The following is a 26,089-nucleotide window of genomic DNA, read 5'->3' as shown; positions in this document are numbered from 1 at the left end:
GCGCCCAGCGCCCTCCAGAGGGTGAGCCCCTTGGACCTCCAGGAGTCAGGGAGAGCTCAGAGAGGCGGGATGGGCTTTCTGACAGGAGCCCTTCTTCCTGGGGTCGCACCTGGGGGTCTGGCCCAAAGTCTGAGTGAGGGAAGGGCAGCGGGCCCACCTACCTGTTGGGGCCACACCTGGAGGGCCTGGTGGAGGTGTCATGTGCCCTGACTTGACTCTCAGACCTCCAAATGGAGGCACTGGTCCTGCAAGACCTGTTACACAGGACTGGAAGGCACTTGGGACACACTCTCAGACTCCTTCCCAGAAGTGGAATTGGCATCAGAATCCACAGGTATTAGTGGCACAAGTTGGGAGCACATGTTAAGTTATTTGCCCCCCTCAGAAGAGTCCACAGATTTGCACATCTGAGAGGGAATGAGGGTGCCTCAGGGAGGTCACACCTGTGGACAGAGGGGTAGGAGTCCTAGGCTGGCTAGCAGCAGGTGAAGAAGATCTGGAGGCCGTAGTAACCTCCAGACTGGGGCCTTGGTGGGGTGACGGGTGGCAGGGGCAGGGGGCCAACCCAAGCATGGTGTGCCTTGGCCATCACCCAGGGGCACCCAGCCTAGAGCTTGCAGGGGTCAGCTCCAGGCCATCTGCCCCCAGACAGCCAAGAAGGGGCATGTCCCTCACCTCAGGGTTTATTTTTAATTTCTTTTCCAAAACCCAGGTTAGAGTTTCTGGCTGAGCCTTTGGGGTGTGGGTGAAGAGGGAGGCCCTTGAGGGGAGCAGGCTCTCGTGAACAAGGAAGCAGCAGCTGCTCTGATGCCCCACCCCGCCCGGTGCCCCCGCCTCCCCTCCTCCGGTGACTCACACACACTCCTGCTCGCAGGCCTCCCCAGCCCAGGTCTATAAAGCCTCCACGCCCCGCTGTCTTGCTGGACAGAAGCTCAGAGCCAGCACCATGCAGCTGAATTTCCATGGCCTGAGGGCCCTGGTGACAGGGGCCGGGAAAGGTGGGTGTGAGCGGGCCAGGTGGGGGTAAGGGAGGCCAGAGGTGGAGAACAAGGTGGCCAGACTTGAAGCCTCACAGGTTTGTGTTGGGGTCTATGAGTCTCTTCATGTCTGTCATAACCGGCCCCACCAGCAATTGTCCCCCACCAAACCACAGCCCCCGGACCTAGGTCTGGGCTGCTCCCCACCACCCAGCAGGCCCCATTGGCACAGGACACTAGCCCCTCCCCAGTCAATGCAAGACCACCCCCCCTCAAGAGAGGGCAGCCCTCAGACTCAGGCTGGGCAGATGGTGGTCCCAGCCACGGCCTCTTCCCTGGGCCCAGTGGGAAGGAGCCGCCCTCTGGGGCCTCCCTTGACTGGATCCTGGCTGGCGGGCCTCTGACTCAGGCCCCCGCTCACTCCCAGGCCACCATCCTCTGGCCAGTGCCCTCTCACTGCTCTTTCCTGAGCAGCAAGGCTGCAGCCCCTGCCCCCAGCCTTGACCCAGATGCTTTGAGCCATCTGCCCTCCCGGTGCACCCCTGCAGGGATTGGACGGGACACTGTGAAAGCCTTGCATGCCTTGCGAGCCAGAGTGGTGGCTGTGAGCCGCACCAACGCTAACCTGGTCAGCCTCTCCAAGCAGGTGAGGCACGAAGCTGCACCATGGCCCAGGCCTGCCCCCCACACCTTCAAGGATCCTCACGAGCCTGCCAGGACCCCCCACCCTCCCTAACTGCCCAATGTTTCCCCTCAGTGCCCCGGGATAGAGCTGGTGTGTGTGGACCTGGGTGACTGGGAGGCCACAGAGCAGGCACTGGGCAGTGTGGGCCCCATGGACCTGCTGGTGAACAACGCTGCTGTGGCACTGACATACCCATTCCTGGAGACCACCAAGGAGGTCTTCGACAGGTGGCGAGTGGGAGAGCAGGTGGGCTGGGGAGGGGGCTGCTGAGGACGTGGGGCAGATGTGGCCAGGGTCCATATGACTATCTGCTCTCCCCCCAGGTCCTTCAATGTGAACCTGCACTCTGTGTTCCAGGTGTCCCAGGTGAGCCAGCAGGGGGAGGGTGTGGCCCAGCACTGACATGGCCCAGACACAGCCCAGGTGGGAGTGCAGAGGGGTCAGGCTGCCCCCCTCTCACTCTGCTTCCAGATTGTGGCCCAGGGCATGATCAACCGTGGGGTGCCTGGCTCCATCGTCAATGTCTCCAGCATGGTGGCCCATGTCACCTATCCCAACCTAGCTGCCTACAGTGAGTCCCTCTGCCCAGCCTGTACTCCCCGTTCCATGCCGGAGCCTCTGGCTCTGGGGCTGGGCCTCCGTGCTCTAAAGAAGGCTGAATCCCTAAGGGGTCCTCAGTGTTACCCTCCCCTCACAGGCTCCACCAAGGGCGGAATGACCATGCTGACCAAAGCCATGGCCATGGAGCTGGGGCCATACAAGGTAGGCGTGGAGGCGCTGGGGGTGTGTGGGGGCCCGGGTCTGTGGGGGACACGAGGCAGGCCCTGAGGGGCAAGGCTGCGGGCTGGGGAAATGAGAACGGGGGCGGGGGTGGTGAGAGAGTCCTGGGGACCACCCAAGTCTCTGGGCAGTGGGGTCAGGGGTTGACCCAACACAGTAAGTAAGCTCAGCCGGAAGCGGGGGTAGTGGAGGCTGTGGGGGAAGGACTAGTCCACTGGCCTTTGGTCCCAGATTCGGGTGAACTCTGTGAACCCCACGGTGGTGCTGACAGCCATGGGCCAGCATGTCACAACGGACCCCGAGTTTGTCCGGAAGCTGAAGGAGCGTCACCCGCTGCGGAAGTTTGCAGGTCAGCGAGGCCAACGGGGGCAGCGGGCGCGGCTGGGGCGGCTGCACCGAGCTGCGCTGACCCCGCCCGCTGTCCGCTGCAGAGGTGGAGGACGTGGTCAACAGCATCCTCTTCCTGCTCAGCAACCTCAGCGCCTCCACCAGCGGCTCGGGCATCCTCGTGGACGCCGGGTACCTGGCCTCCTAGAGCGCCCTGCGCGGGGCGGCCAGCGGAACCCGGCTCGGCCAGGGCCCCACGCCCCGACCACGCCTCCATGCCCCGGCCTCGCCCAGACCAGGCCACGCCCCTGGCCCGCCTCCACGCTCACGCCCCACCCCGCGGTCTCTGCGGTCCCCGCAGTCGTCCAGCCCCACCTCCATGCTCCGCAGAGTGCCCTGCCCGCCCCACCAGCGCATCCCCCATGCAGACCCCGAATCTGGCCACACCCCTCCGCAACCACACCCGCGCTGCCATGAGACCCCCGCCTCTGTCGCCCCCACCCACTGTGTCCTCTGCTGTGCTGGGGTCGATTTGCCTAAGTAAATGCCACTGTGGAACTGTGCCTCTGGAGGAGCACGCCGCGAGGGGACGGTCAGGGATTGGGGGCACACATTTCACCTTCCGTGAAGCAATGGGGGCGCAAATCCTGAAGCCAGCGGGATTCCACTGCTGACCCTGCCTTTTGGCAGAAGGGCCGTGATTCTTTCGCAAGGAGGAGATTCCTCGTGTCTACGCCCCTCCCTCCAATACCCAACATGCCCCGATCAGAGAGCAGAGGGCAGAGGGCAGCCTGTAGCCACCTTTCCTCCCCTAAGACTCTGGCCCGGCCCTTCAGCCCAGCGTCCCAGCTGACCTGCTGATCGCTGCCCATCAGAGAGGGTAGAGGGTCTGCGGAGTGGGGGGGATGCCCTGGACCCTACCTAGGCCATCCCTAGGGAAGATGAGACTGAGCACTCAGCCCCGGCCTGAGGGGCAGGAGGCTGCACCAGTCTAGTTTATCCAACCCTAGGGAAAGCAGCTCCACCTCTGGGCACACCTCCCCCCACAAGACCACTCAGGGCAGCCCAAGCTGGGGAGGCATCCACAGCTGCTGCTCTACCTACTGTCCCTGGCCTGAATCCAGGCACAACAGCCTTGCAGCCTGGAGTGGCCAGAGGGTCTTGCTGGCCCTGCCGGATTCTAGTTGTGCTTGCCTGGGTCAGTTCCCCACGTGGTACATGCCCTCTGGGAGGCCAGGGTGTGGGTGTTATGAGGCCTGAGGTGGTTGGTCAGTGAGTTGGACTAGTGCGGTGTCCAGCCCTGGGCAAGGGGGCAGGGGTCGAGGGGTTGGGTGGGGCCCTCCACGCACTCCACGCAATGGCATTGCTGAGCAGGAGAGCACAGTGCACTGAGTGGGATGGGGAACGCTGAGGGCACTTCCGGCCAGCCCTCGGGGCCTCTTGGAACAATGTTCTTGCCAGAGTTGGCTTGAGTCAGTCCAGCTGGCCCACCGAGAATCACAGGACAAGTGAAAGTGTTTGGACACATTCTGGGGGCAAGGTAAAGCCACCAAAGGAATCTAAAAAGGTGTGCCTTTCAGGAAGGACAGGCTGGGGGCTGTCCCTCTCTTGGCCTCTGGCAGGCAGAAGACAGGGTCCAAGTCTAGGAGCAGATGGCAGGATTTGACGAGCGGCCAGGGGTTGTGGGCTGCACTACAAGGCCACCAGGGGAGGACTCGCTTGGCTATCCTCCAGGAGCTTCTCAAATCTGTGCCTCCTGCCACCTCTGGCCACCTCCGGCCTGTCCACCTCTCTGGGCCCAAAGCTCTAGGTGACCCAAAGGCCCTGCAATCACCAATTTCTTACCGTTGGCCACAGAAGGTCCTCAGGGCAGTCGTTCTAGACTGTCCCATCATGAGCCACAGAAAAAAATAGCTTTCACAGGGGGGCCAGTGTGCAAGCAGGCACAAGTACGTCTGTAACTGACCCTAAAGCCTCAGGAAGCAATGGTTGCCCTTGCTGGCCACCATGTACCCCGATGAACCCAATCCTATCCTTTTCTATCCTATCCAAGTTTTTAAAAGTGCTGGCTAGGGGCCGGCCCGGTGGCACAAGCGGTTGGGTGTGCGCGCTCCGATGCGGTGGCCTAGGGTTTGCTGGTTCGGATCCCAGGCGCACACTGACGCACCGCTTGTGAAGCCATGCTGTGGTGGCGTCCCATGTAAAGTGGAGGAAGATGGGCATGGATGTTAGCCCAGGGCCAGTCTTCCTCAGCAAAAAAAAAAAAAAAAAAAAGAGGAGGATTGGCAGATGTTAGCTCAGGGCCGATCTTCCTCACACACACACAAAAAAGAATTATCGTTTAAAAATAAAATAAAATAAAAGTGCTGGTTGCCTCCTGCAGGCTGGCCCGGGTGACCGTGGGGTACAAACTCCCGTCGAGGCTAAAGTGGACCTTTGCTGGCATTGGTTTCTTCTTCAGGCTTATTTGGTTGTTCAAACTCTGCCCTCTGGGCACTACAAGTGTGTGGGCGGGAGCCACCCCCATGCCTGGGAGAGGGGGGCATGCGATCCTTTTTGCCAAACTTTTCTTCTCAGAAACAAAACAAGAAATGTTAGCATTGAGTTCCCCATTTCACGTGTAGGTACACGCTCTTTCTGGTATTAACTACCACATCTGTTTTTTTGTAATAATCTTCTTGGCAGGGAAAAAATGCTGGCTAAGACCCGCCATACCGATTTCACGCCCCGTTGATCCGGCGCCACCAGGCAGTTTGAGAAACCCCGCCCCAGGCCCGGCCGGGACTCCGCCAGCCCCGCGCCAGCCTCGCCCACTCCTTTCGGCCAATCGCCTCTGCAGGAGGGGCCTCTATTTGAATATCCCCGCCCCCAACCCCTCTCGGACACGGCCCTGCGATTGGTCCCGCCTCGTCCCGCCCCGCCCCGCGCTGTCCTGCAACACCGGCTCGCAGTTGCGCTGCCGCAGCGCGCACGGTCGATGGCTACCGCTATGGAGCTGGGGCTCGCGGGCCGCCGGGCGCTCGTCACCGGGGCGGGCAAAGGTGGGCCGGCGGCCGGAGGCGGCGACCAGGGGCGGCCGGGGAGGGGCACCAGCACTGAGCCGCGCTCCCCGCAGGCATCGGACGCAGCACGGTCCAGGCGCTGCACGCGGCAGGTGCGCAGGTGGTGGCCGTGAGCCGGACCCAGGCGGACCTGGATAGCTTGGTTCGCGAGGTAGGCGCCGCCCTGTTCCAGCCCAGCGGGCGACGGGCGGACGCGGGGCCGGGACGCGCGGGAGCCAGGCGCTGGGGCGGACCAAGGACCCTCAGCAGCCCCTCCTAGGGCTCGCGGCCTCCGTGGGCGGCCGAGTGGCCGAGAGAACTGTGACGCTCCCTGGGCTTGGAAGGAGGCAGAAATGGCTGCTTTGCAGGCCCGGGGCAGAGGCGCTAGGACGCAGGGAGGAAGTGGACTGGCCGGAGGCGGGACCAGGCTCCTGGTCCCGAAGCCCTGAGTTACCCAGTGGCCCAGAGGCTGCTTTAACTCCCCTCCCCTCTCCCTGAGCAGCCTGGGCTTCTGAGCCCCAAGAAGGTGGCTGGCTCCTCTGGGACCCCTAACCCCTCCCCGTGTCGGGCCTAAAGGTCACCCAGACCCAGCCCCCCTCCCTCGCATGGCAGAGGCCCAGCTGTGCCCCTTCTTGGGCATGGAGCCTCTGGTAGCTGTACCCTCAACACACACAGTGCCCCGGGGTAGAGCCCGTGTGTGTGGACCTGGGTGACTGGGAGGCCACTGAGCAGGCACTGGGCAGCGTGGGCCCCGTAGACCTGCTGGTGAACAACGCTGCCGTGGCGCTACTTCAGCCCTTCCTGGAGGTCACCAAGGAGGCGATTGACACGTGAGCTGGCGGCTGGAGGAGCCCTGGGGGCAGGGGCTGTCCCCTGCAGCAGCAGCCCCCGTCCCTGACCAGGGTCTGTCCATCTGCCTCCAGGTCCTTTGACGTGAACCTGCGGGCTGTCATCCAGGTGTCCCAGGTGAGCTGCCTTCAGAGCAGGAGTGGGAACTGGTGGGTGACGCTAGTTTTGCCTCATGCTCCCTTTGCAATTCCAGATCGTGGCCCGGGGCTTAATAGCTCGGGGAGCCCCAGGGGCCATCGTGAACGTCTCCAGCCAGGCCTCCCAGCGTGCACTGACTAACCACAGTGTCTACTGTGAGTGAGCCCCAGCTGTGCCCTGGCCTTCACCCCCTGCCCCCAAGCCTGCACCCAGCTAAGGTTCCACGCATGCCATCTCTCCTCACAGGCTCCACCAAGGGTGCCATGAACATGCTGACAAAGGTGATGGCTCTGGAGCTTGGGCCACATAAGGTGAGCCCCTCTGAGATGCCTCCCACCACCCAGTCTGTCTTGCCCAGGGCACCCCAGCCCACCTTGCTGACCCCTTGCCTGTCCTGGTGCAGATCCGCGTGAATACAGTGAACCCTACAGTGGTGATGACGCCCATGGGCCAGGCCAACTGGAGTGACCCCCAGAAGGCAAAGACCATGCTGGATCGCATCCCACTTGGCAGGTTTGCTGGTGAGTCGGGTGGGAGCCCAGCTGGGGGTTGTATCAGTAGCCCTTATGCCTGCCTGGGTGAGGCGGGGTAGGGAAGGATGGGAGGCAGCCCCCTTCATCTACACCCTGACCCCTATGCTGCCCGAAGAGGTAGAGAATGTGGTGGACACCATCCTCTTCCTGCTGAGTGACCGGAGCAGCATGACCACAGGCTCCACTGTGCCAGTGGATGGGGGCTTCCTGGCCACCTGAGCCCCTCCCCACACACACACACCCCTGCCCCCACCATCCCTCCAATAAATGTGATTCTTCTGCCCAGCCTGAACACTGATTCCTAGGCTGCCTGCAAGTGGATGGAAGATGTAGAGCTTAAGGCTGGGTGTGGAATGGATTCCCAGATAGGGGGATACCCGTTCAACTTATGTCCCAGGCCAGGTGGCAACCAGGTTCCTATGCCTGAGATTTTTAGACCTGCCCAAGTCCCTGGCAGGAGTTGGGAGGTGGGACCTTCCAGAAAGCCAGGTCCTAAGGAGCATGGTGAATTTGACGAAGGATGGTCTTGGGCCCTGTCCAGACGCCTCTGGGATGGAAGCAGTGGCGTTTTAAACAACCAGCTCTGTGGCTGTAATTCTGACATGAATGTTGGTTTATAGTCCTTGAAGTTAATGAGTAAAAGAAAAGTGAAACGGAGATGTATGTTGGAACTTCACTAATTGTCAATGACCTGAGCAACTTCTTTGCTGAATCAGATGATAGTTTTTGAATACTGGAACAACATTTTTTTCAACATGTTGAGTTATTCACAATGTACAGGGTACAGATACACACAAGCACACTAAAGTTTAATCTGCATTTTCCCAACACTTTCAGTCTAGACAATTAACAATAAATCAAGCCCAGCTGTAGAATTTGCCAATTTCCATGGTGTACTCAGACCTTTATATGGTATCCCTATCACACAGATATGTAAATAACATAGGTGTAAATAACCCCAAAAACATAGATAATAGTAATATGTACAGAAATAATTAGGAAGTGATATATTTTGAGTGTTTGTTAATTTTGTTTTTAATACAACTAATTGTAAGTTTATATAATTACTAATAATGGCTCTTTAACAACGGGCTAGCAAAATTCCTGAAGATTTAGCTGTCAGCTCTGCTGAGCCAGTGTGAGCCTTCATGAGCCCGCTCCCCACGCCATAGGGAGGGAGCCAAGTGTGGCCTTCAGATCACGTGTCTGCCTGGAGTGATGCCTGCAGCCTCAGCTACGGTCCTGGCTGCCCCTGCTTCTGACTTCAGCCAGGCTGTGTGTCTCCGCCTCAGCACACTTGTCCTGACCTCCACACCTTTAGCTACTCTGGTCCCTCTGCCTGGACGCCCTTCATCCTGACGACTTTTCTTCTCGAGTACTCAGCTCAGGGTCCCCCCAGACTCCCCCAGGGAGTCCCTAGGGCTCCATGGGGCCTGACAGACTGTCCCCCACCACACCTGGGGGCTGCTTGAACGGAGCCCACCTCACTCTCCTGTGACCCTCCCAGAGGCCCGAAGGCAACACGAGGGAGGCTTTCTTCATCCAGAGGGGCTAAATGCACTTGCTCCTACTTTCCTCTGGCTTACCTCCTTTGGGGACTGAAAACTCAGCAAGCTCTTCTTCTCTCCTCTTGCCCAGGGTGTGGGGTCAAGCTCACCCCCTCTCTCTGTACCTGTAGCTGGGGGTGGTTAGGTTCAAAGCACCCCAAGGTAGAGGGGCAGGCAGAGGCCAGGCAGGTAGTGAGACAGGCAGATGTCGGTGGAGAACGTTTATTGTATAAAATAAGAAAGGGCTGCCCCATCCTGGGGTACATGGATACAACCAACCCCCCAGCCTCTCCCAGAGGGAAGCCCATCCTGGGGCTGCCCTGGACCTGCCCCTGCAGCCTGAGGGAGACCCTGCTCCCTCCCGGCCTCCTGTGGGGGCCAGGGAAGGCTGGAGCCGCACCCCCAGAAAAAGGAGGCAGAGCCCACAGACACCATAGCGTCAGCCCCACCTCCGGGAGTGGCAGCCCCGTCCCCATGCTTCTTCCCACCCCCCCCACACAACTCCCCCACAGCAGACTCAGGAACACCAAACATCTCAACACGACAGCAGACACGGGCAGGGGTGGGGCTGCTCCTCTGGAAGCCAGGCTCTAGAAGACCGTGCACTTCTTCCCTGGCTTCTTCACGGGGGGCGGGCAGAGCACAGCCCGAATGGCCTCATCAAACACTGTCTTCAAGCCCCGCTGAGTCAGGGCTGAGCACTCCAGGTACTTGACAGAGCCTGGGGGCAGTGAGGGAGGAGGGCAGTGAGGAGGGAGCAGCAAGGGTGGGGGGACACTGAGGGTGGGGGTCAGCGAGGGGGAGAACAGCAAGAGAGAGGGCAGTGAAGGGGGGAGTGTGATGGGGGAATCAGCACAGGTGGGGGCCAGCAGGGGGCAGCATTGTGCCTCCCAGAGCACATCTCCCTGCTCCCCCACACCAGGATGGGCCATGCCCACTCACCGATCTCCCGGGCCATGGCCAGGCCCTGGGGGTAGGTGATGGGTGCCAGCTTCTTGTCCCTCAGCCGCTCGATGGTGTCCTTGTCGTCACGGAGGTCCAGCTTGGTGCCCACCAAGAGGATGGGCGTATGGGGGCAGTGGTGCCGCACCTCCGGGTACCACTGTGGGAACGGAGGCTCTGACCCCTACCCCTTGGGGGCTTCTCCCCCAGCCTGGCCCAGAGCAGGCCATGACTCCCAGGGACCCCTTCGTCGTGGCCCCTAGAATCACACTTAGCCCTTCCTGCTTCACCAAATGGCCACTGGGTTTGGTGCAGAAATGACCAAGGACAAAAACACCCAGCCAAGAAGCTTCAAGGCCTATCAGAGCCTCGCAGTCAGGGCCCCTCCCTTCTCTGTGAGCCTTGCTCACCACCCCTACCCAACCCCTGCCCCTTATCACCCCTCGGGCCACCTTCAGACCCCACACCAAGCAGAACAAGCGTCTCCTCTGCCTCCAAAGGACAATTTGCCTGTCCAAGCTCTTCAGGCAAGAGACCTGTCAGGGCAACTCCTCTGGGCAACCCCTCCCCGAAGTCGGACCCCCTCCAGCCCTGCCCTACCTTGGCTCGAACATTTTCAAAGGAGGCCGGGCTCACCAGGGAGAAGCAGATCAGAAAAACGTCCTGGGGACAAAGATGGGGACACCCAGGTGAGGGTGGTCAAGGAGGCTCCAAATGGCCCCTGTCACTGCCATCAGGACCTCAGGGCCCACCTGAGCCACCCAGCTCCTGGGGCTGGCCCTCTGGTCACCTACAGTCTGGGGATAGGAGAGCGGCCGCAGCCGGTCGTAGTCCTCCTGCCCAGCAGTGTCCCACAGTCCCAGGTTGACCGGCTTCCCATCCACCATCACATTCGCAGAATAGTTGTCAAAACTGCAGGAGCAGAGTGGGGAAAGTCAGCCCATGTCTCGGGTTCTCAGGCCTGCACAGAACTGAAATTCTTTCAGCACCTTGGCCCCATGCCAGAAGCCCCGACCAGAGCCACCTGGGCCTGACCTCAAAGCCCAAGGGAGCCCCACGCACAGGCACCCAGGCCTCAGACCAAGCCAGCTCTGGACCCCACCGCCTGGCGCCCACTCACACGGTGGGGATGTACTCTCCCGGGAAGGCATTGGTCGTGTAGCTGATCAGCAAGCAGGTCTTCCCCACGGCGCTGTGGACAGACCATGAGCCCATGTTGCTCCCAGGCCGTGTGCCTCAGCCCTCTGCCCAGCAAAGACAGCCCCCTCCCACAAAGCCAGAGGCCCAGTTAGGGTGCCTGGGGTGGGGACAGAAGTCCCAGCCCAGCAGAACCACAGCGACATAGGACTAAAGGCGGCGGACCATGGCAGGGGGGCCTCCGAGGGCAGAGTGGTTTGTGCCAGCTGGGGCGAGCCGCCTCAGAGCCCCAGGCAGGGCGGCAGACTACCGGACAACCGGGAAGGGTAGGACCCGCTGGGAGTTCAGCCCAGGTGAGAAGCCTGGCCCCACCCACTGGGAGGCCAGGCGGTGGCGGGCGGTTGGCCGGGCAGCATCAGGTGGGCCTGGGCTGGAGGCCTGCGCCCCGCCGCCCGCCAGGACCCCGCCCCACCGTGCCCTCAGCCCCTGCCGGGTCCCGGGTCGCGCGCGGGCCTGGAGGAGGGCGTCAAGGGTGCCGCACCCAGCCCCCGAGCCAGGACCCCCGCCCTGCTCGGGCTGCGCCCCGGAGCCACACGCCTGGCCCGGACAGGATCCCCGGGGCCGCGCCCGCCGCCCGGCCCGCCGCCTCCGCGCCGCACACTCACCCGTCGCCGACCACTACGCACTTAATGGCCTGCATGGGCGCGGGCCGGGCGGCGGGCGCGGCCGCCAGCCCAGCTGCGGAGAAATGCCCGGCGCCGCAGCGGCCGCGGACCGGAGCCGAGCGCCGAGCCGAGAGGACGGAGACTGCCGAGCGCCGCCGAGCGCCGGCGCGAAGATAGCCGAGCGCCGCCGGCGGGGGTCGCGGGTCAGCCCCGAACCCGGGCCGACGCGCCTTCCAGAGAAATCTGGAGTGGAGCGAGGAGCCGGGACACCCGCAGTCTGTCCCCGAGCTCGGGCGCGCTCCAGCTCTGGTTAGGTGCAGGGCCCGGTGCACGGGGGCTCCCGGCCGCTCTCGTGACCAACGCCAAGAGGCAGGGGGAAGCGCAGGCAGGCGATTCCCGCCCACCGGGACGTGCGTGCGGTTGTCTGCGTGCACGTGGTTTCTAAGCAGAGCACTCCCTTCAAGGCCCACTTAGGGCCTGAGACCCACCCACCCTCCCACCTGGAGGTGGCTGGTGAAAAGGGTGTTTGCAGTCACCAGAGTTCCCCCACGGCCGGGAGCCCCATATCCGCCCCCGCCCCCCCGTTCTAGTAACTCGACTGTCCCCACCCCGCAGCAGTCAGGAGGGGCGACCCAGTCACACCCTGGAGGGGCTTTCCTGCAGGGTCCAGCAGAGGGTCTCCAGCAGGTTGGGAGCACTGGCTGATGTGGGGGAAAGACTGGGCCCAGAAGTTATCACAAAGTGCAAAAGTCCTATATTTCCAAACAGTCCCAGCACGCAGTAGTGTGCTTTCAGGGCTACGCTGTAAAAGGTGGTTGTGAAATATGGGCTGGGGCTGGGAGAGCTTGGGCTCCCCTCCTCCACATTGCCTTTCATCATGGGAACATTTTCTCAGGCGCATCATTCCCTGGGATTGGGATGGAAGAGTGGGGAAGGGCTGGGGCAGTGGCCACTTGGGCCCTCTTGGCCCTTCAGGCTCTGCGCCCCCGCAGCCAGGCACGTGGTAGTAAGATGCAGCAGTCCCACTGGCCCATCCATCTTGGCACTGATTTTCCAAGTCACCAGCTGTAGACCCTGCTTAAGCTGCCAGGCCCTGCCTGACGGCCTGTCCCTTGGGAGGAAGGGACAGGCAGGAGTGGGACACAGCTGTCACATAGATGCCACCTTCCCGCAGCTCCTGGAGTCTCCCTGCCTCCCTTCACTTTTGGGGGCTCAGGGCCCTCAAGGGGGACCCCTGTACATAAGCCAGGACAGCATTTTGCAGGAAGCTGGCCCTCTGGGCCTCCTCGTCCCGGATCCGGGCGATCTCAGCTTCCTTGAGCCGAAGCTTCTCTCGGAGAGAGGCATTCTCGCTCTCCCTGTCCAGCAGCGCCTCCCGGTGATCACTCGCCATCACTGCAGGGGAGGAAGCTCACTGAGGAGGGGGCGCTGGGTGCTGCCTGGGCACCCACCATTCCAGAGGCCCACAGAGGGGCCGGGCGGGGCTTGCTCAGGGTCCCCTGGACACAGACACACCCGGCCTTTCATGCCAGCACCTCTTGGAGCTGAGACCAGGCCAACCTCAGCTCTCAAGGCCAGCCGCCTGTCAGATGACCCAGTAAGAAAAGGTCCCACAGAGGTGGCATGGGGGTCTTGGAGCTCAGCTCACCTTTGAGCTGGCGCTCCAGGGCAGCCGCCTTCTCCTTCAGAGCTTCCTGGGCTGTCAGCTCGGCCTGCAGGCGGCCGTTCTGCTCCTGCAGCTCCACTCGCACTCTGGTCACCTCAGCCACCTTTTCCTGGTCCTTTTTGCTCAGCTCCTGCCAGGCATGGGGGGTTAGATGGCAGCTGGGGGGCCAAGGACACCCCTGGGAGCCCTCAAAGTCTCGGCTACCTGCTGTAGTTCCTCCAGGCGCCGCCTCAGGCCCTCTACCTGCAGGCCGAGCTGGCTGGCCCGTGCCTGGCTATCGGCCACTGTCTGCTTCTGCTGCAGGCATGCGCTTTGAGCCTCGTCCCGTGCCTGCGCCAGCAGCCGCAGCTTCTCCTCCAGGTGAGCCAGGCGCTGCTGCTGTGGGCACAGGAGGGGCTGGTGAGCACAAGGGGGCTCAAAGCCTGCCTGCTGCTTTCTGATGTGTGGGCCCGAGCTCACATGAGGAGTGACCCCCCTGCTTGGACCAAGGGGAGCTTTTATTTGCAACGTGGAAACCGCCCTGTTGCTCAAGTTATTATGTGTATTGTTCTGAACAGGCTCAACTTGAACAAGTGTCCAGGGAGCACCCTTCCTGGGCTCCCCTTCCCCACCTCCCCGGCCAATTCCTCTGGTCTCCACCTTCAGCCATGCAGTCACAGGCTGCACAGATGGGCCAGACCCCTTCCCCCAACTCAGGGCTTGACGATGGTGGCTCTTGGTGGAGGGCTTGACATGGCGCTGATAGGATGACTGTCCTGCTCTGACTTCTCCCCACCCCTTGTACCCCTGGAATTCCTGTCTCCGTCTCCTCCCACCCCCGTCTCACCCTACAGAACGAGCAGACAGCCCTGGTCTTGCCAGCTTCACCCCTGCAGGCTGTGCCATCCCAGGCAGCTCATGCCGGCCCCTCAGACCTCACTCCCTGGTGGGTGCTACAAGCCGTGGGCTCGGGCCCTGGCATGGCTGTAGCCGTGAGCTCACCTCCTCTAGACGAACTTGGCTCTTGGCCTTAATGAGCTCCTCCTCCACCTGGCCACGCTCACTGAGTGCTACAGCCTTCGCTCGGCTCAGCTCCTGCACCGCAGACAGTGACTCACTGGGCCTGTCCTCCTGCCCTGGCCCAGGGACCCCCTCCTGGCCCCACCCAGCTGCTGAGTGGGGGGGAGGGGGGACGATGACGACGACTCCACCAGCCTCCTGAGGGCTTCCTTCACTAGGCAGGGTTCCCATGGCCAAGAGAGCCTTTGTCCCACCTTACTAAGTCCTTCTGGTCTCACAAGGTCACAGGATCCCAAAGGGGAACCTGATGAGGCTCTGAGACCATGGAACGGGTGCCCCAGGGGAGGGCAGAACCCAGTGCCCAGCCAGCGCGTGCTCACCTCCTCCAGGGACCGCCGTGTGGCCTCCAGCCTCTGTACCCTCTCCTGCATGGCCCTTTCGCTCTCTTCCAGGTGGCGAGTCATGTGTTCCACCTGCCCAGGTGTGGGGCGGGTATGGGGCTGGCAGGCTGGCACCCCAGCCTTCTCCCTATGGGATCCCCTCCCTGGGAGGCAGGTGAATCTTGGGGACCTTGTTCCTTCCAAGAAGTGGCTGCCCCAAGTGGCCTCACAAGAAGCAAGAATGGAGGACACATCCCAGCGCCACACCCCAAGTGGCATGAAGCACACAGCAGTCTACACTGTGGCCCCAGCACAGTCGGGATCCCTTCTAGAGCCTGGTCTGAAGACAGTAGGTCTGACATCTGCCAGGACTAGCAGAGAACTGCCCCCTAGCAGGCCAAGGTTGTTGAGGGGAGCCCGGCCAGGGGACATGGTGCTTTGGGGACACCATGCCACGTTGAGCAGACGACACAACGAATGAGGCACCTCCTTGAAGCGCAGCTGCTCTGAGTCCTCCAAGCTCTGTCGGGACCTTTTCTTCTCCAGCTCCAGGCGCTCTGGAAGCCCAGGAAGAAGAGCATGGGTGGGACTGCTCTGAGGGTCTCCTCTTTCCCAGGGCTCCCCATCCTCCCCTGCCCCCAGGGCTGCAGTCTCCAGGCCCCTCAGTGGCCAGCCTGTGCATGCCCACCCTCAGCCTGGACAGCCCGCATCTTCAGCTCAGCCGACGTGTTGGTCAGCTCCTGCCTGGTCAGGAACAGCTGCTCCTGCTGAGATTTCACCTTCCGCTCCAACTCATCCACCTGGAGAGCCAGCACCGTGAGAGGGAAGCTTTGGCCCCAGTCCCGCGGCCCCTGCCCCAGTCTCCCCGGGGGGCCTGGCCCCGCATCCCCACACCTGGTTCCGCAGAAGCAGGTTCTTTTCGTTGGCAGCAGACAAGTCTCTGAGGAGCTTAGACTCCCGCTCCGCAGCTTCCTAGGGGTGAGAAGGGGAAAGGGTACCACCGGTCCCCTGCCACCATGTACCCCCTGCCTGCCCCGCACCCACCCACCTGCCCACCTGCTGCTCTAGCCTGTGCTCCTTTGCCTGCCTCTGCACCAGGCTCTGCTGCTCCTGCTCTGCAGTGACCAGGAGCTCCCCCAGGTCCTGGGCCTTCTGCTCCGACAGAGCCAGGGCAGCCTCAGCCATCTGTAGCCTGCAAGAGGGGAAGGGCCAGCCCAGCCCCGGGCCCTCCATGAGCCCCGGCCTGGCCCCCCCTCGAGCCTTGCAAAGGCCTCACTGTTCTCACTCTTATCAGTCTACTCTTCACCCCAGCTAGTGCTCACCTCCTCCAGGCAACCCTCCCAGGTTACCAACCAGCTGTTACCACCTCTCCTTTGTACACTGGGGACTCGGGTCCTTGTCTGTACCACCCTCCTCTGCCCCATGGGCACACCTCTAAGGTGTTCTGAAGCCGCCCCTCCACCCCCACTTACTTGGCCTTGAGGGCATTGATAATGGAGTGTCTCTCATTCAGGGCTTCCTGAAACTGCCCCAAGCGTGCTGCTGAGGCCCTGTGGGCAGAGAGGAGGGTCCGAGAAACCCAAACCCAAACCGCAGAGCCCTCTGGGGCCCCCTTGGCCCTGGCAGCAGCTGCTGTTCCTCACGCTTCTCCAACAGCCCAGGTGCTGAGCCAAGAAGTGCTTTGTGCAGCCTCTAACCCTCCAGCCAACTTCCTCAGAAGCACACGCTATGACCTCATCCATGGGCAAGTGACAAGGCTCAGGTGTGGTCACCTCCGAGGCCAGAGCCAGGACCCAAACCTCTCGCACCCCAACTGAGCCCCAGCTCTGCCTCCCGCAGCCCCGGGCTGTGCTCACCTGCTGCTCCGGGCCATCTCTTCTCGCTGCTTATCGATCGTCTCCATCAAGTCCAGAAACTGGGGACAGAGCCGGCCAGAGCCCTGTCAGGACCCAGAGCCTGCCTGCTCCCCCTGGTCAGGTGGGAAGGAAAGCAGATACCCACTGAGGCAGCAGGACGACAGAGGGTTCAGCCTCAGCCAAAGAGAGGCTGGCTCCCACACACGGAGGCCCAGAGCCCCCGGGAAAGGCCTGCTGGCCAGAGGGAGCTAGACCAAGAGGCCACCTCTCGGGCCTGTGTGTTGGCCCCTCGGAGAGGCTCCAGGACCCAGAAGAAGGGAAGATGGTCAGGGCACAGGGCCTGGGGGAGCCCTTTGTCCATGCAGCCAGGGCAGGGCCAGGGGATGAGGCTCTGCGGTCTGAGGTGCTGCTGTCCCCACCTGCTTGGACTTCTCTTCTCGGAGGTGCTGCATCTCCTTGCTGAGCACGTGGGCACAGGTCTGGTTCTCCCAGAAGGTGGTCTGCCAGTCCTGGTTGTGGTCCATGGCTTGTTCTGGTGGAAGGATCCAAGTTACCCACCAGGGGAGCTGCTCGGTTTTGGGAGTGGCCACCAGCTGGGCCAGCCCTGTACCCAGAAGCCAGTCATCCAGGAATCAACACTGTGTGAGGCAGTGTCTCACCCCACAAACCAAACAGTGCACTCCCCAGTGCACTAGGGGATGAAGGGCTTCAGCGGGGGCGGGAGTTGGGGCAACAGTGGGGCCAGGAGCCGGGGAGGTGCCTGGTGCAGGGGGCATACACATGGGGAGGGATGGGGGAGGCTATTCAACTGCTAGAAGAGGTGAGCACATTCTGGGGCATTTGGGCTCCATACCAAGGGTCAAATACCACTGTATGACTTAAGAGATGAATGCTGTGCTCAGTTCCTGTGTTCTGGAAACATCCAGGCAGCATTTGGAGAGGGGCCAGACAGAAGTGGCTATGGCATAAGAGGTGATTACAACAGCTGGGGTGACTCAGAGGCAGGGCCAAGAACCAAGAAGTCAGAGATGACACAGCTTGGGCAGATCCAACAGGAGGTGGTGACCCTGTGCAGGGTCCCAGTCCAAGTTTAGGCCCTCGGGTGGCTGGCACTGCCAGCAGGACAAAGAACCATGGAGAGTGGCAAAGTGCTCAGCCAGGCCTGAGGCTGAGGTGTCAGGGTCACCAAGGGAGGGGACCATAGAGACTGTGGCTCCAGCAAAGGCAGCTCGGGTCGGGTGGCCCCGCTCTCACACGGCTCATGTGCACAGCCATGAACTCCAGGTGATGGGGGGAGGGCAGATGCTGAGAAGCCCCTCCCAAGCTGTGGCTGGGCCACCTGAGGCAGCAGCATGGTCATTAGCACAAGGCCCTGAGCCACACTGCCTCAGCTTCCTTCTCTGTGAAATGGGTGACCTCATGGGGTCTAAGAACCAAGTGAGGACATGCAAGCGGTGCAAAGAGCAGCTCTGGGCAGTAGCTACGTGATCTCATTGCCCTTTCTTTCCTGTGCCGCCCTCTTCCTCTCCCTCTCTCTCTCCATTTGTCATTTAGGCTGCCATCATTATGCATTTACGTGCCCCGAGCCCTGAGCCGCCCCTGCTTCAGTGGCTGGGCCTCTGTCAGAGCAAATCAACTTTATGCCCTGTTCCAAACACTGCAAGCCACCAGCAGCCCCATGCGCCCATACCCACGGCTCTGAGGATATCTCCAGGGACGCCGTTCCCAGCCAGCTCCAGCCTCCACAGGGTTCTGTTGCTGGGGAGACAGTTCACCAGGGCCCGGCCACCCAGGAGGCCAATGTTATTCCAGCGCAGGTCTGGAAGGAAACCAGTGTCACCAGACAGAATGCAGGGAGGGGCTGGCCTAGCTCGGATGCTTCCTTTGCAGGGAGGGTATTCCGTGATCACCAACAGAGCAGGAGCCCCACTCAGCATGCCCCTTCTCCCTAACAGCCCTACTCTCTCTCAATTCTGCTTTCAGGAGAGGACAAAAGAAGCAGGGGGAGGACTGAAGCAGCAACAGGATGCAGGACCTGGGAGAGTGGGCCAGCGCCAGGAGCCTCACCCAGCTGCTGGAGGCTGGCGTTGCTCTTCAGGGCCAGGGCCAGCTCTTCTGCACCCTTATGGCTGATCTGGTTGTTACGGAGGTCCAGGTGCTGCAGGGCGCCGTTGGTGGCTAGGGCCCCGCAAAAGGTGGCGAAGGCATCTTCCCATGTGCCCAGGTTATTCCACTCCAGGGTGAGGCTGCAGGAAGGGTGGACGTGAAGTACATGGGGCCGAGGAGCACCCTGCTCCCATGGGGTCAACGGGGGCTTGAGAAGCGGCACAGGCTTGGGGGTCTCTGGCAGAAAGGTTGAAGCCACATGAGTAACTTATACCTGCCTACTCCCCACCAGGAGATGGGAAACGCACAACGGGCCTGAAGGAGAGAACTCTCTCCGGTTGTGGAACATTGTTCTCTGGGGCCAATTCTGAACTGTGCGGAGAAAGAGGGGGCTGGGGGGAGGGGGGCGAGGCTGGACAGCCCCCTTACCTCTGAATGGACTTGTTCTGTCGGAGGAGTTTTCCCAGAGCCTCGGCCCCTGCAGCTCGAAGGTTATTGCCCTAGGACAGGAAGAGGCAGGCAGTCATTCCCTGTCGACCAGGCTGGGCTCAGAATACCACATCCACACTCCACAGGACCCTAGTCAGGCAGTGGGCGAGGCCAGGCTGCAAGCTCTGGGCAGGGGTGCGGCTCCTCTCAGATTCCGCTTTCCCTGACTGCAGTGGGCCCCCGCACGCAGTGGGCCCCCAGGTGCGGGCTCGTTCAGTTTGCTTACATTAACACTCTGGAACTCAGTTCCTGCCCTCAGAACATCTGCACACACGCATGAGACCATGAGAAAATGGGGTGGAGCAATGTGTGCCAAGAGCACTTACAGACTCAGCCTCTGGCCACCAGCCAGACCTCTGGTCCCTGGGACACCCGCCCCTCCCCCGCCACTCCCGCTCTCAGGTGACACACCCCTAAGTGCACATCCACTCACTTTTAGATCCAGGAACCGCACAACGGTGTTAGTGCACAGCCCCTGGAGCAGCAGTGTGGCCCCTGTAAGGGAGTAGGGTGCTCATTCTCTGCCCCTGGTGGCCTGAGCCCCTCCCTGTGGGCAGCTCCCCAGACATAGGGGAGAGACAACTGTCCCAGTGGCCCCCACTGGTCAGGGTTCATGCCGGAAATGAGTCGCCCCACTCGTTGTGTCAGGTTTGAAACATCTGCAACCTCTGCCAGGTGCGGAGCCAGGCCACTGACCCTCTCGCTCACCAGCACACTGGGGCTCTCCCAAGTCAGGGGATGCTAAGGCTTCTTCATTACAAAGAGAAATTGCCCTCCACTCCCAGGTTTCAAGAAGGAACACTGCTACTTGTTTTAACTGCAGTACAGAAGAGGAGAAACCTCATAAAGAAGTGATCAGGTGGGATGGAAGAGTTCTCTACCAGAGGGAGGCAGCCGAGGACTGGGTGTGTGCAGCGACTGGGCGGCAGGGCAAACAAAGCAAGAGGAGGCCGCCCTGAGGCAAAACGCTTGACTCCAACCCCGACTCTGAAGTTGCCAGGGCTCCCTGGCCCCTGCCTGCCCTCGGGTGCCTACCTTCCTCACTCAGCATGCAATCACTCAGGACTAGCTGGGTCAACAGTGCCTCCTTCTGCAGCAGCTTGCCCAGGGCCCTGCAGGTGTCCACAGTCAGGCTCTGTGTGGCCAGGTCCAGCCGGCCCCGCGGCAGCTCGTGCAGTTGCTGCAGGACAGTCTCCTGGGGCTCGGCCCCGCTTTCCTTGCACAGCCGGCTGTAGGAGCGCCAGAGCTCCTCCATGTCCCTGGTGCTAGCCGGGCTCCCTCCGGTGCTCCAGAGACGGGCCTCACCGGGAGCCGCTGGGCAGGGAACCAAGGGCAGGGGGACGCTCGCCTCGTTACGGCTCCTCTGGCGGCAGGCAGAACCTCTCCCCGGGGGCCTACAGAGAGAGAGAGCCCGGCAGCTCAGCGTGGGGCGCGACGACCCCTAAGTCCTCCCAGCCCAGCAACCACGAGCAAGCGGGGTTGGTTCTGGCGGGAGATGGTCAGGAAGCCGCTCGAGCAGGGGACCCGCCCCTCGGAGACAGGGCCTCCCGCGGCGGGGCTGGTCCGGGCGTCGCACGTACCCCGGACCCCGGTCCCCCGCCCTCGCGCCGCGGACCCTCGCTCGCTCGCCGCGGGTCTACGCGGCCGCCGAGGCGCCTCAGTATCCAGGAAGAGCAAGGTGCGCCGGGAAGCGCTGGCGGAAACTACAACTCCCAGGAGGCTTTGCGTAGGAGGGGCGCTCGCCGCGGGCCAATGACGGCGAAGGGGCAGGCGCGCGCTGCGGGCCGCCAGCCCGAGGAGCAGAGGCAGCACGCTCCGGTGCCATTGGGTAGGGGCGGGGAGGGACTGAGGAGGGCGCGCTCAGAACTGATTGGCTGGGGACTCGGAGGCAGGGCTGCGGAGGGCGCGCTCCGGGCTGATTGGCTTGGGGCTCGGGGACGGGGTCTGCGGACGGTGTGAGCGGGGCGGCGGTCATGGAGGGAACCTGCGCTGGTTTCCGGAAAGTGAGAGAGGGCCGGCTGGGCGGGCGGGGGGTTCCGGGGCGGCGGGGGCACTGCGGTCTGGCCCCACGCATGACCCACGTGCGGGCCCTGAGCTAGCCCCCGCGGTGCCCGCTGGGGCCTTCCAGGGTGGGCCCATTCCCAGAATCCGGCCACGACCCCCATCCCGCGCGCCCTTCACCTCCGGTCGGTAGGGTCCCGCGGCCGGTGGCAGAAGGTTGGGCAGGCAGCCTGGTCTGCAGCACGAGGGAGCGGGTTGCAGAAATCGGGCAAGGGTGGGTGGCGCCGCGGCGGAATGCAGGGGGCTCAGAGAAGAGCCCGGGCCCGCCGCCTCCCGCCCCGCCCTGATGCTCGGGGATCTGGCGGGACCTCCCTAAACCGCCGCGCGTAGAGCGCAGTTCCGCCCGGCTCGCTGACAGTCACGCTGCCCGCGTATTCTAAAGAGCCCGGCGCCGAACTGCGTTTCTGGCAGCCTGTTTGTGCTCCGTCTGGTGTTAGGGCTCTACAAGTGCTTTCTTAGCAACACCCTAGCACAGTCAGGCACTGTTACTGTTACATGCACTTGACGTAGATTCACCCGTGTAATGTTCAGTCACCCTAGGAGATGGGTACTAGTACCATCCCCATTTACCAGTGGGGAAACTGAGGCAAGGCTAGGGTCAAACCCAGGCCATCCGACTCCAGAGTCTCGCCTTGTGCTCTGCACCTGGCTACGGCTGCTCTGGGTGAGTGGGTAGCAAGGCCCCTGCTGGCTCCCATGCCCTGCAGGCTATGAGTGGTTTCTGAGTCTCATTTTGTTGCTCTGCTCTAAGGTTAGGAGGCACTGAGCCCTTGATGTCAGGAAGGTGCTCCAGGAGGACCTGTGAGCTTTTGTGACCTGGGGAGGAAAGGAGGGTCTCAGTCCCTCGTGAGCACTTCCTTGTCCCACACCTCACCGGTGGGGGTTTCAACCTTGCAGAGGCTCAGGGGAGTTCTCTTTGGTTCACCTTCTGCTGCTTCTCCTTTTTCACCCAGGCTCGTGGCTCTGCCCTGACGCAGAAGGGGTCAGTGATCTAAAAGGGAAAGTCACTGAGGCTGGGGCGACCTGGCAGGGTGATTGTGAGAATCCGCCCATCGTAGTAGCTGAAGAGGGGAGCACCAGGCTTGGCCTCCATCATGCTGCCCTGGACAGCTCTGGAGTCCTTGGCCCAAGGGCTCTGGCCAGAGTGGGGTTGTGGTCATTACGTATGAGCAGGGCTGTCCCAGTTGCAAGTATCAGGGAGGGGCAAAGGCTGAACACATCCCAGGTCCCCTCTTGTCCTCCGTGAGTTCAAGTCACTCGTTTGTTCAGGGAACCACCACTCCCAGCTGGTGCTAGATGTCGCAACAGCCCCATGCAGCAGCCCCCCATGCAGCAGCCTGGCTGATTTAGCTTTTCCTGGAGGTCCAGGAGCAGGTGGTGCAATAGACCCTTCTGGGCCTTTTCTGGTACCTTCCTGGTAAGCAGCAAGAAGGACCAGCAGGTGGTGCCAAGCTCACGCGGTCACTGCTGGGAGGGAAAAGCCGCTGCAGCCACTTCCTCAAGTGACTGCTTCCCCAACTGACCAGGTGGCAAGTTCTTACCCTTCTGAGCCTGGGCAGCATCCTCTGTCCACTCCGCTCTGCTCTTGGGCTTTGCTGAGCTGCGCTGAGCGAGGTAGCGCGACCTCCCGTGGCTAAGGCTGGAAGGCTGAACGGTCCCCAGCTCACCTTCCCTGCACAACACCCTGTCTCTGGGCTCCTGCTGCTGCTGTCCTCCCAACTCCCCATGTGCTCTGCTGGCTCCTCGTTTGCAGCCTCTTCTGGCTGGTCCCTGCCCTCAGCAACCTCACGTGGTCCACCCACATGCTGCCACCTCCCAAATCCTCATGGCCAGCTCCAACCTTCCAGAAGGCCCTTCTCTCAGCTCCAACCGCCCCTCTGGCCACTCTGCTTGGGTGCCTCATGTGTCTCTCTGAACGTGTCCCAAGCTGAGCTTGAGTCCCTGGACCCCAGAATCCATCTCTGTCCACAGCCCCTATCTCTGCAGAGTGGCACCATCCTTTGGAGGCTTAAGCCCCCACCTTGAGGAATCTTGGCCTGGACCCATCCTTGTCTCATCCTTGGTCATCAAGAAGTCCTACAGATATGTCCAGGCTCTGTGCCCCCATCCCCTGTCCACCCTGACCACCCATTGAGGCTGTAGCCCAGCCCTGCCCAGCACTGCGGTTCCTATAGTGTCTGTCCTGTTACAAGAGGATTCTCTTTGGCACCACCTGCACTGCATGTTGTAGGCTCCAGGGAGGGACCTCGGTTGGAGGGTCTGACACAAGCTAGGCAGTGTTGGCAGACAGACCTGTGAAGAGGCCCATGGTGGGAGTGGCTACCTCCAGCCCCTTGAGGGGAGAGCGCTTTGGTCCCAGGGGTGGGGACACAAGAGTGCCCTGGATTTCACAAGGACTGGAGCCCCAGAGAACACCAAGCAGGCACCTGGGCTGCTTCCACCTGCCTTGCACATGTGTCTAATTTCTGGGCCTCCTGGAGACATCTACGGGGAAGTTTCTCCCCACCGCCTCGTCCCCCACCCTGGGAGAGGCCCGTGGGCAGAGGGCATTTCCGATTGGAAATTACATCCCCACCCAGAACTAAATGCCTAAGGGGTCTGCAGCAGTCAGAGGGATGGGGGCAGGGGCAGTGGGCCACTGACACCCCTTCGTCCCCCCCAGGAACTGGTGAGCAAGCTGCTGTACCTGCACTTTAAGGACGACAAGACCAAAGGTGTGTGACACCAGCTGGGAGGCGGACAGGACCCCACATCGCAGCTCTGCAGGGCCAGGGCCACCAGGAGGGCCGGGGTGGGGAGGGCTAGGAGTCACCCGCGCAAGGATGAGCCAGGTGAGAAGTAGTGAGGAAAGAAGTGGGGGGTGGGACTGCAGCCCCTGGCTAGGGCACAGGGAGGGCGCAGGGATCCTGTAACCTGCTCCCCTCCACCTTGCAGTCAGCGGGGACGCACTGCAGCTCATGGCCGAGTTGCTGAAGATCTTTGTCGTGGGTAAGCCGAGGGATCCCAGCAGCGTCCTCTGATGTCCAACCTGGGCTCACCCAGACCATCCATGACCCTTTCGCATTTTTCATGGGGAAACCAGGACATGTATTTTTCCCATTTTCCCACAAGCACCTGAGCTCTGTGTCCCTGGAAAGTTGTGTTTCAGAGGCCACAACCTCCATCTCCTGAGCTGCCAGCTAGCACAGGGGGGGGGCTGAGGCTGAGGCCCAGGGGGCTGCAGGGTTCAAGCCCCCCCAACCTTCTTCGCCTCTCACTTTCCTCCTGTGTCGCGGCAGAGGCGGCCATCCGCAGCATCTGGCAGGCCCAGGCAGAGGACCTGGCCCTCGTGGACGTGGACCAGCTGGAGAAGGTGCTGCCACAGCTGGTAGGTGGGCCCGGCAGAGGGAGCAGCGTGCCCTCCAGGAGCGGGGGCTGGCAAAGGAGATGAGGGGTGCGCTGGCACCCATGAGGCTCTGAGCGCTCCTCTCCCCCACAGCTTCTAGACTTCTAGGGGTTTCCGTGCTTGCTGCGGCTGCCTGTCCAAGTCACAGCCAAGCCCCGTGTTCATGTGTCGTCTGTGGCCTCTGACTTCAGGCAAGGAAGGAGCTGCTGATCCCTGAGATTCTCCTCCCACCCCGAAGACTGGGCCAGGTCCCAGCAAAAGCACCTCTCCTCCTAGTGTCCTCTCTGCCCTGCTGCCGACAGCCTGGACGCAGCAGATGGGGGGGCGCTGAGGTGATGGCGGGCCTGTGTGGGGAGCCAGGCCCATGGGGTCTGGCGCCACAGCAGGTGCCCATCCCTCGTGCCTCCCAGGACAGCCGAGCACCCGCTGGCGTGGGAGAAGCGCTGGGTCCTTGGGAAGCAGGTGCTGAGGGAGAAGTGGGGACCAGTCCACCTGAGCAGGTAACCTGTGTGTCTTCTACAAACAAGCGGAGCTGCACACAGTCCTGCCACCCCGACATCAAAGCTGGTGTGTAACCTTTTAACCATTTGATATTCCCCTCAGAAGATGCTTCCCTGAGCTATAAATTTGTTCTCGTAAAGCAACATCAATAAATCAAAGCTGCCTCTCCCAGGCGCTGCCTCCTTGTTGCCCTTAATCACCTAAAGTCAAGTTGCTTCAAAACCTACTCACCCCCTCTATCAACGTTGGTAAGACAAAAGTAAAGCTCTGAGAAAGGACAGAATAACAAACAGCATGTGTGAGTGCCCTGCCGTGGGCCGGGCTGCGGAGAGGGGCTGTGAAATCGGAGCCCTTGCACATGTGCCTGCTCTTCTGGAAGTAGTACTCCTGCCACGGGGTTGCTGTGGTTGTGGGGTTGCCACCAGCCAGCAGGTGCGCCCGGAAATGTCGGTGTGGGCAGGGTCTGCTGGTGGGGGATCATGCTGGTGCAAAGGACCAGGATGTGCAGGGTGGGAAGAACCTAGAGACCAGCCATCAGGCCCCTGCCCCAACACCAGGGCCCTTCCCACCGCAGAGACTCAGACCAGCGCGGGACCCACTAGAAGGCCCACCTGGGAGATATGGCTGCCCTGGATGCTCAAGGGCCTCTGGGGCCCAGCTTCTTTGGCTCAAGTCTGGGCCACCCCCCAACCTGGCCCTCCCTACCCGGCAGCACCCACCTCCCTTTAGTTCTAAAATCTGCTTTGACTCGTCAGAGCCCAGAATAGGAACACCCAAAGGGCTCTGGGCCGTGACTAGAGTCAGGACATGGAGCCGCAAGACATGGTCCACTGGGGAGGGACATCCAGGTTGGGGAGGCAGGTGGGACAACCGCTGCCCCTGGCTGAGCCACCCCACCCACACTTGCCCCACCTCTGTGCCCTCCCACCCCTGCACCTGAGGATGGTGTGGGTTGGTGGGGCAAGCCCCCCCCAATTCACCCCTGCTGGCCCCTTCCTGCACCTCTTCCTTCCCTGCCTCTGCCC

The 26,089-nt window shown here is 61.9% G+C and overlaps 5 protein-coding genes across 15 annotated transcripts; 3 read left to right on the top strand and 2 right to left on the bottom strand.

Moving 5' to 3' along the window:
• Positions 1-918: 918 nt before the first annotated feature.
• On the top strand, positions 919-3,458 carry LOC101401497 (carbonyl reductase [NADPH] 2). 4 transcript variants are annotated; one of them, XM_087440230.1, is made up of 8 exons: positions 919-998; positions 1,526-1,623; positions 1,735-1,878; positions 1,986-2,028; positions 2,134-2,233; positions 2,360-2,424; positions 2,674-2,791; positions 2,874-3,454. In XM_087440230.1, exons 1-8 carry the CDS (start codon positions 947-949, stop codon positions 3,244-3,246), a joined length of 993 nt encoding a protein of 330 aa, XP_087296356.1. In that variant the 5' UTR covers positions 919-946; the 3' UTR covers positions 3,247-3,454. The 4 variants fall into 4 exon arrangements, with proteins under 4 accessions (XP_087296356.1, XP_004432935.1, XP_087296357.1 ...); XM_004432878.3 differs by having other exon boundaries at positions 1,735-1,889; positions 2,874-3,092; XM_087440231.1 differs by lacking the exon at positions 1,735-1,878 and having other exon boundaries at positions 2,874-3,458.
• Positions 3,459-5,718: 2,260 nt separating this feature from the next.
• Positions 5,719-7,615, top strand: LOC101401235 (L-xylulose reductase). Its single transcript, XM_004432877.3, has 8 exons — positions 5,719-5,810; positions 5,885-5,982; positions 6,486-6,640; positions 6,734-6,776; positions 6,853-6,952; positions 7,044-7,108; positions 7,201-7,318; positions 7,446-7,615. The coding sequence occupies exons 1-8, from the start codon at positions 5,747-5,749 to the stop codon at positions 7,547-7,549; spliced, it is 747 nt and encodes a 248-aa protein (XP_004432934.2). The 5' UTR covers positions 5,719-5,746; the 3' UTR covers positions 7,550-7,615.
• Positions 7,616-9,370: 1,755 nt separating this feature from the next.
• On the bottom strand, positions 9,371-12,071 carry RAC3 (Rac family small GTPase 3). 6 transcript variants are annotated; one of them, XM_087441824.1, is made up of 6 exons: positions 11,622-12,071; positions 10,940-11,011; positions 10,572-10,731; positions 10,420-10,482; positions 9,820-9,979; positions 9,371-9,598 (listed from the first exon to the last, which is right to left on the bottom strand). In XM_087441824.1, exons 1-6 carry the CDS (start codon positions 11,654-11,656, stop codon positions 9,468-9,470), a joined length of 621 nt encoding a protein of 206 aa, XP_087297950.1. In that variant the 5' UTR covers positions 11,657-12,071; the 3' UTR covers positions 9,371-9,467. The 6 variants fall into 6 exon arrangements, with proteins under 6 accessions (XP_087297950.1, XP_014644859.1, XP_004432932.1 ...); XM_014789373.2 differs by having other exon boundaries at positions 9,816-9,979; positions 10,614-10,731; positions 11,622-11,924; XM_004432875.3 differs by having other exon boundaries at positions 10,614-10,731; positions 11,622-11,924.
• A 287-nt stretch (positions 12,072-12,358) lies between these two features.
• Positions 12,359-20,780, bottom strand: LRRC45 (leucine rich repeat containing 45). 3 transcript variants are annotated; one of them, XM_004432876.3, is made up of 18 exons: positions 20,698-20,780; positions 20,153-20,511; positions 19,551-19,612; positions 19,058-19,128; positions 18,590-18,768; positions 18,213-18,341; positions 16,942-17,054; positions 16,523-16,581; positions 16,139-16,216; positions 15,723-15,858; positions 15,561-15,638; positions 15,355-15,466; positions 15,153-15,223; positions 14,667-14,759; positions 14,269-14,361; positions 13,492-13,665; positions 13,270-13,417; positions 12,359-13,016 (listed from the first exon to the last, which is right to left on the bottom strand). In XM_004432876.3, the coding sequence occupies exons 2-18, from the start codon at positions 20,370-20,372 to the stop codon at positions 12,820-12,822; spliced, it is 2,013 nt and encodes a 670-aa protein (XP_004432933.1). In that variant the 5' UTR covers positions 20,373-20,511; positions 20,698-20,780; the 3' UTR covers positions 12,359-12,819. The 3 variants fall into 3 exon arrangements, with proteins under 3 accessions (XP_004432933.1, XP_087297945.1, XP_087297946.1); XM_087441819.1 differs by lacking the exon at positions 20,698-20,780 and having other exon boundaries at positions 13,492-13,662; positions 20,153-20,658; XM_087441820.1 differs by lacking the exons at positions 14,269-14,361; positions 20,698-20,780 and having other exon boundaries at positions 20,153-20,658.
• Positions 20,781-21,018: 238 nt separating this feature from the next.
• CENPX (centromere protein X) lies at positions 21,019-25,235 on the top strand. Its single transcript, XM_004432965.3, has 5 exons — positions 21,019-21,120; positions 23,841-23,892; positions 24,113-24,166; positions 24,457-24,545; positions 24,657-25,235. The coding sequence occupies exons 1-5, from the start codon at positions 21,091-21,093 to the stop codon at positions 24,669-24,671; spliced, it is 240 nt and encodes a 79-aa protein (XP_004433022.1). The 5' UTR covers positions 21,019-21,090; the 3' UTR covers positions 24,672-25,235.
• The last annotated feature ends 854 nt before the right edge of the window (positions 25,236-26,089 follow it).

The sequence above is a fragment of the Ceratotherium simum genome, chromosome 16 (assembly GCF_057802395.1).
Source record: "Ceratotherium simum simum isolate JZ-2026a chromosome 16, ASM5780239v1, whole genome shotgun sequence".
Classification (NCBI taxonomy): Eukaryota; Metazoa; Chordata; class Mammalia; order Perissodactyla; family Rhinocerotidae; genus Ceratotherium; species Ceratotherium simum.
Note: the sequence above shows the minus strand (reverse complement) of the source record. Positions and strands in the feature narration are given on the sequence as shown.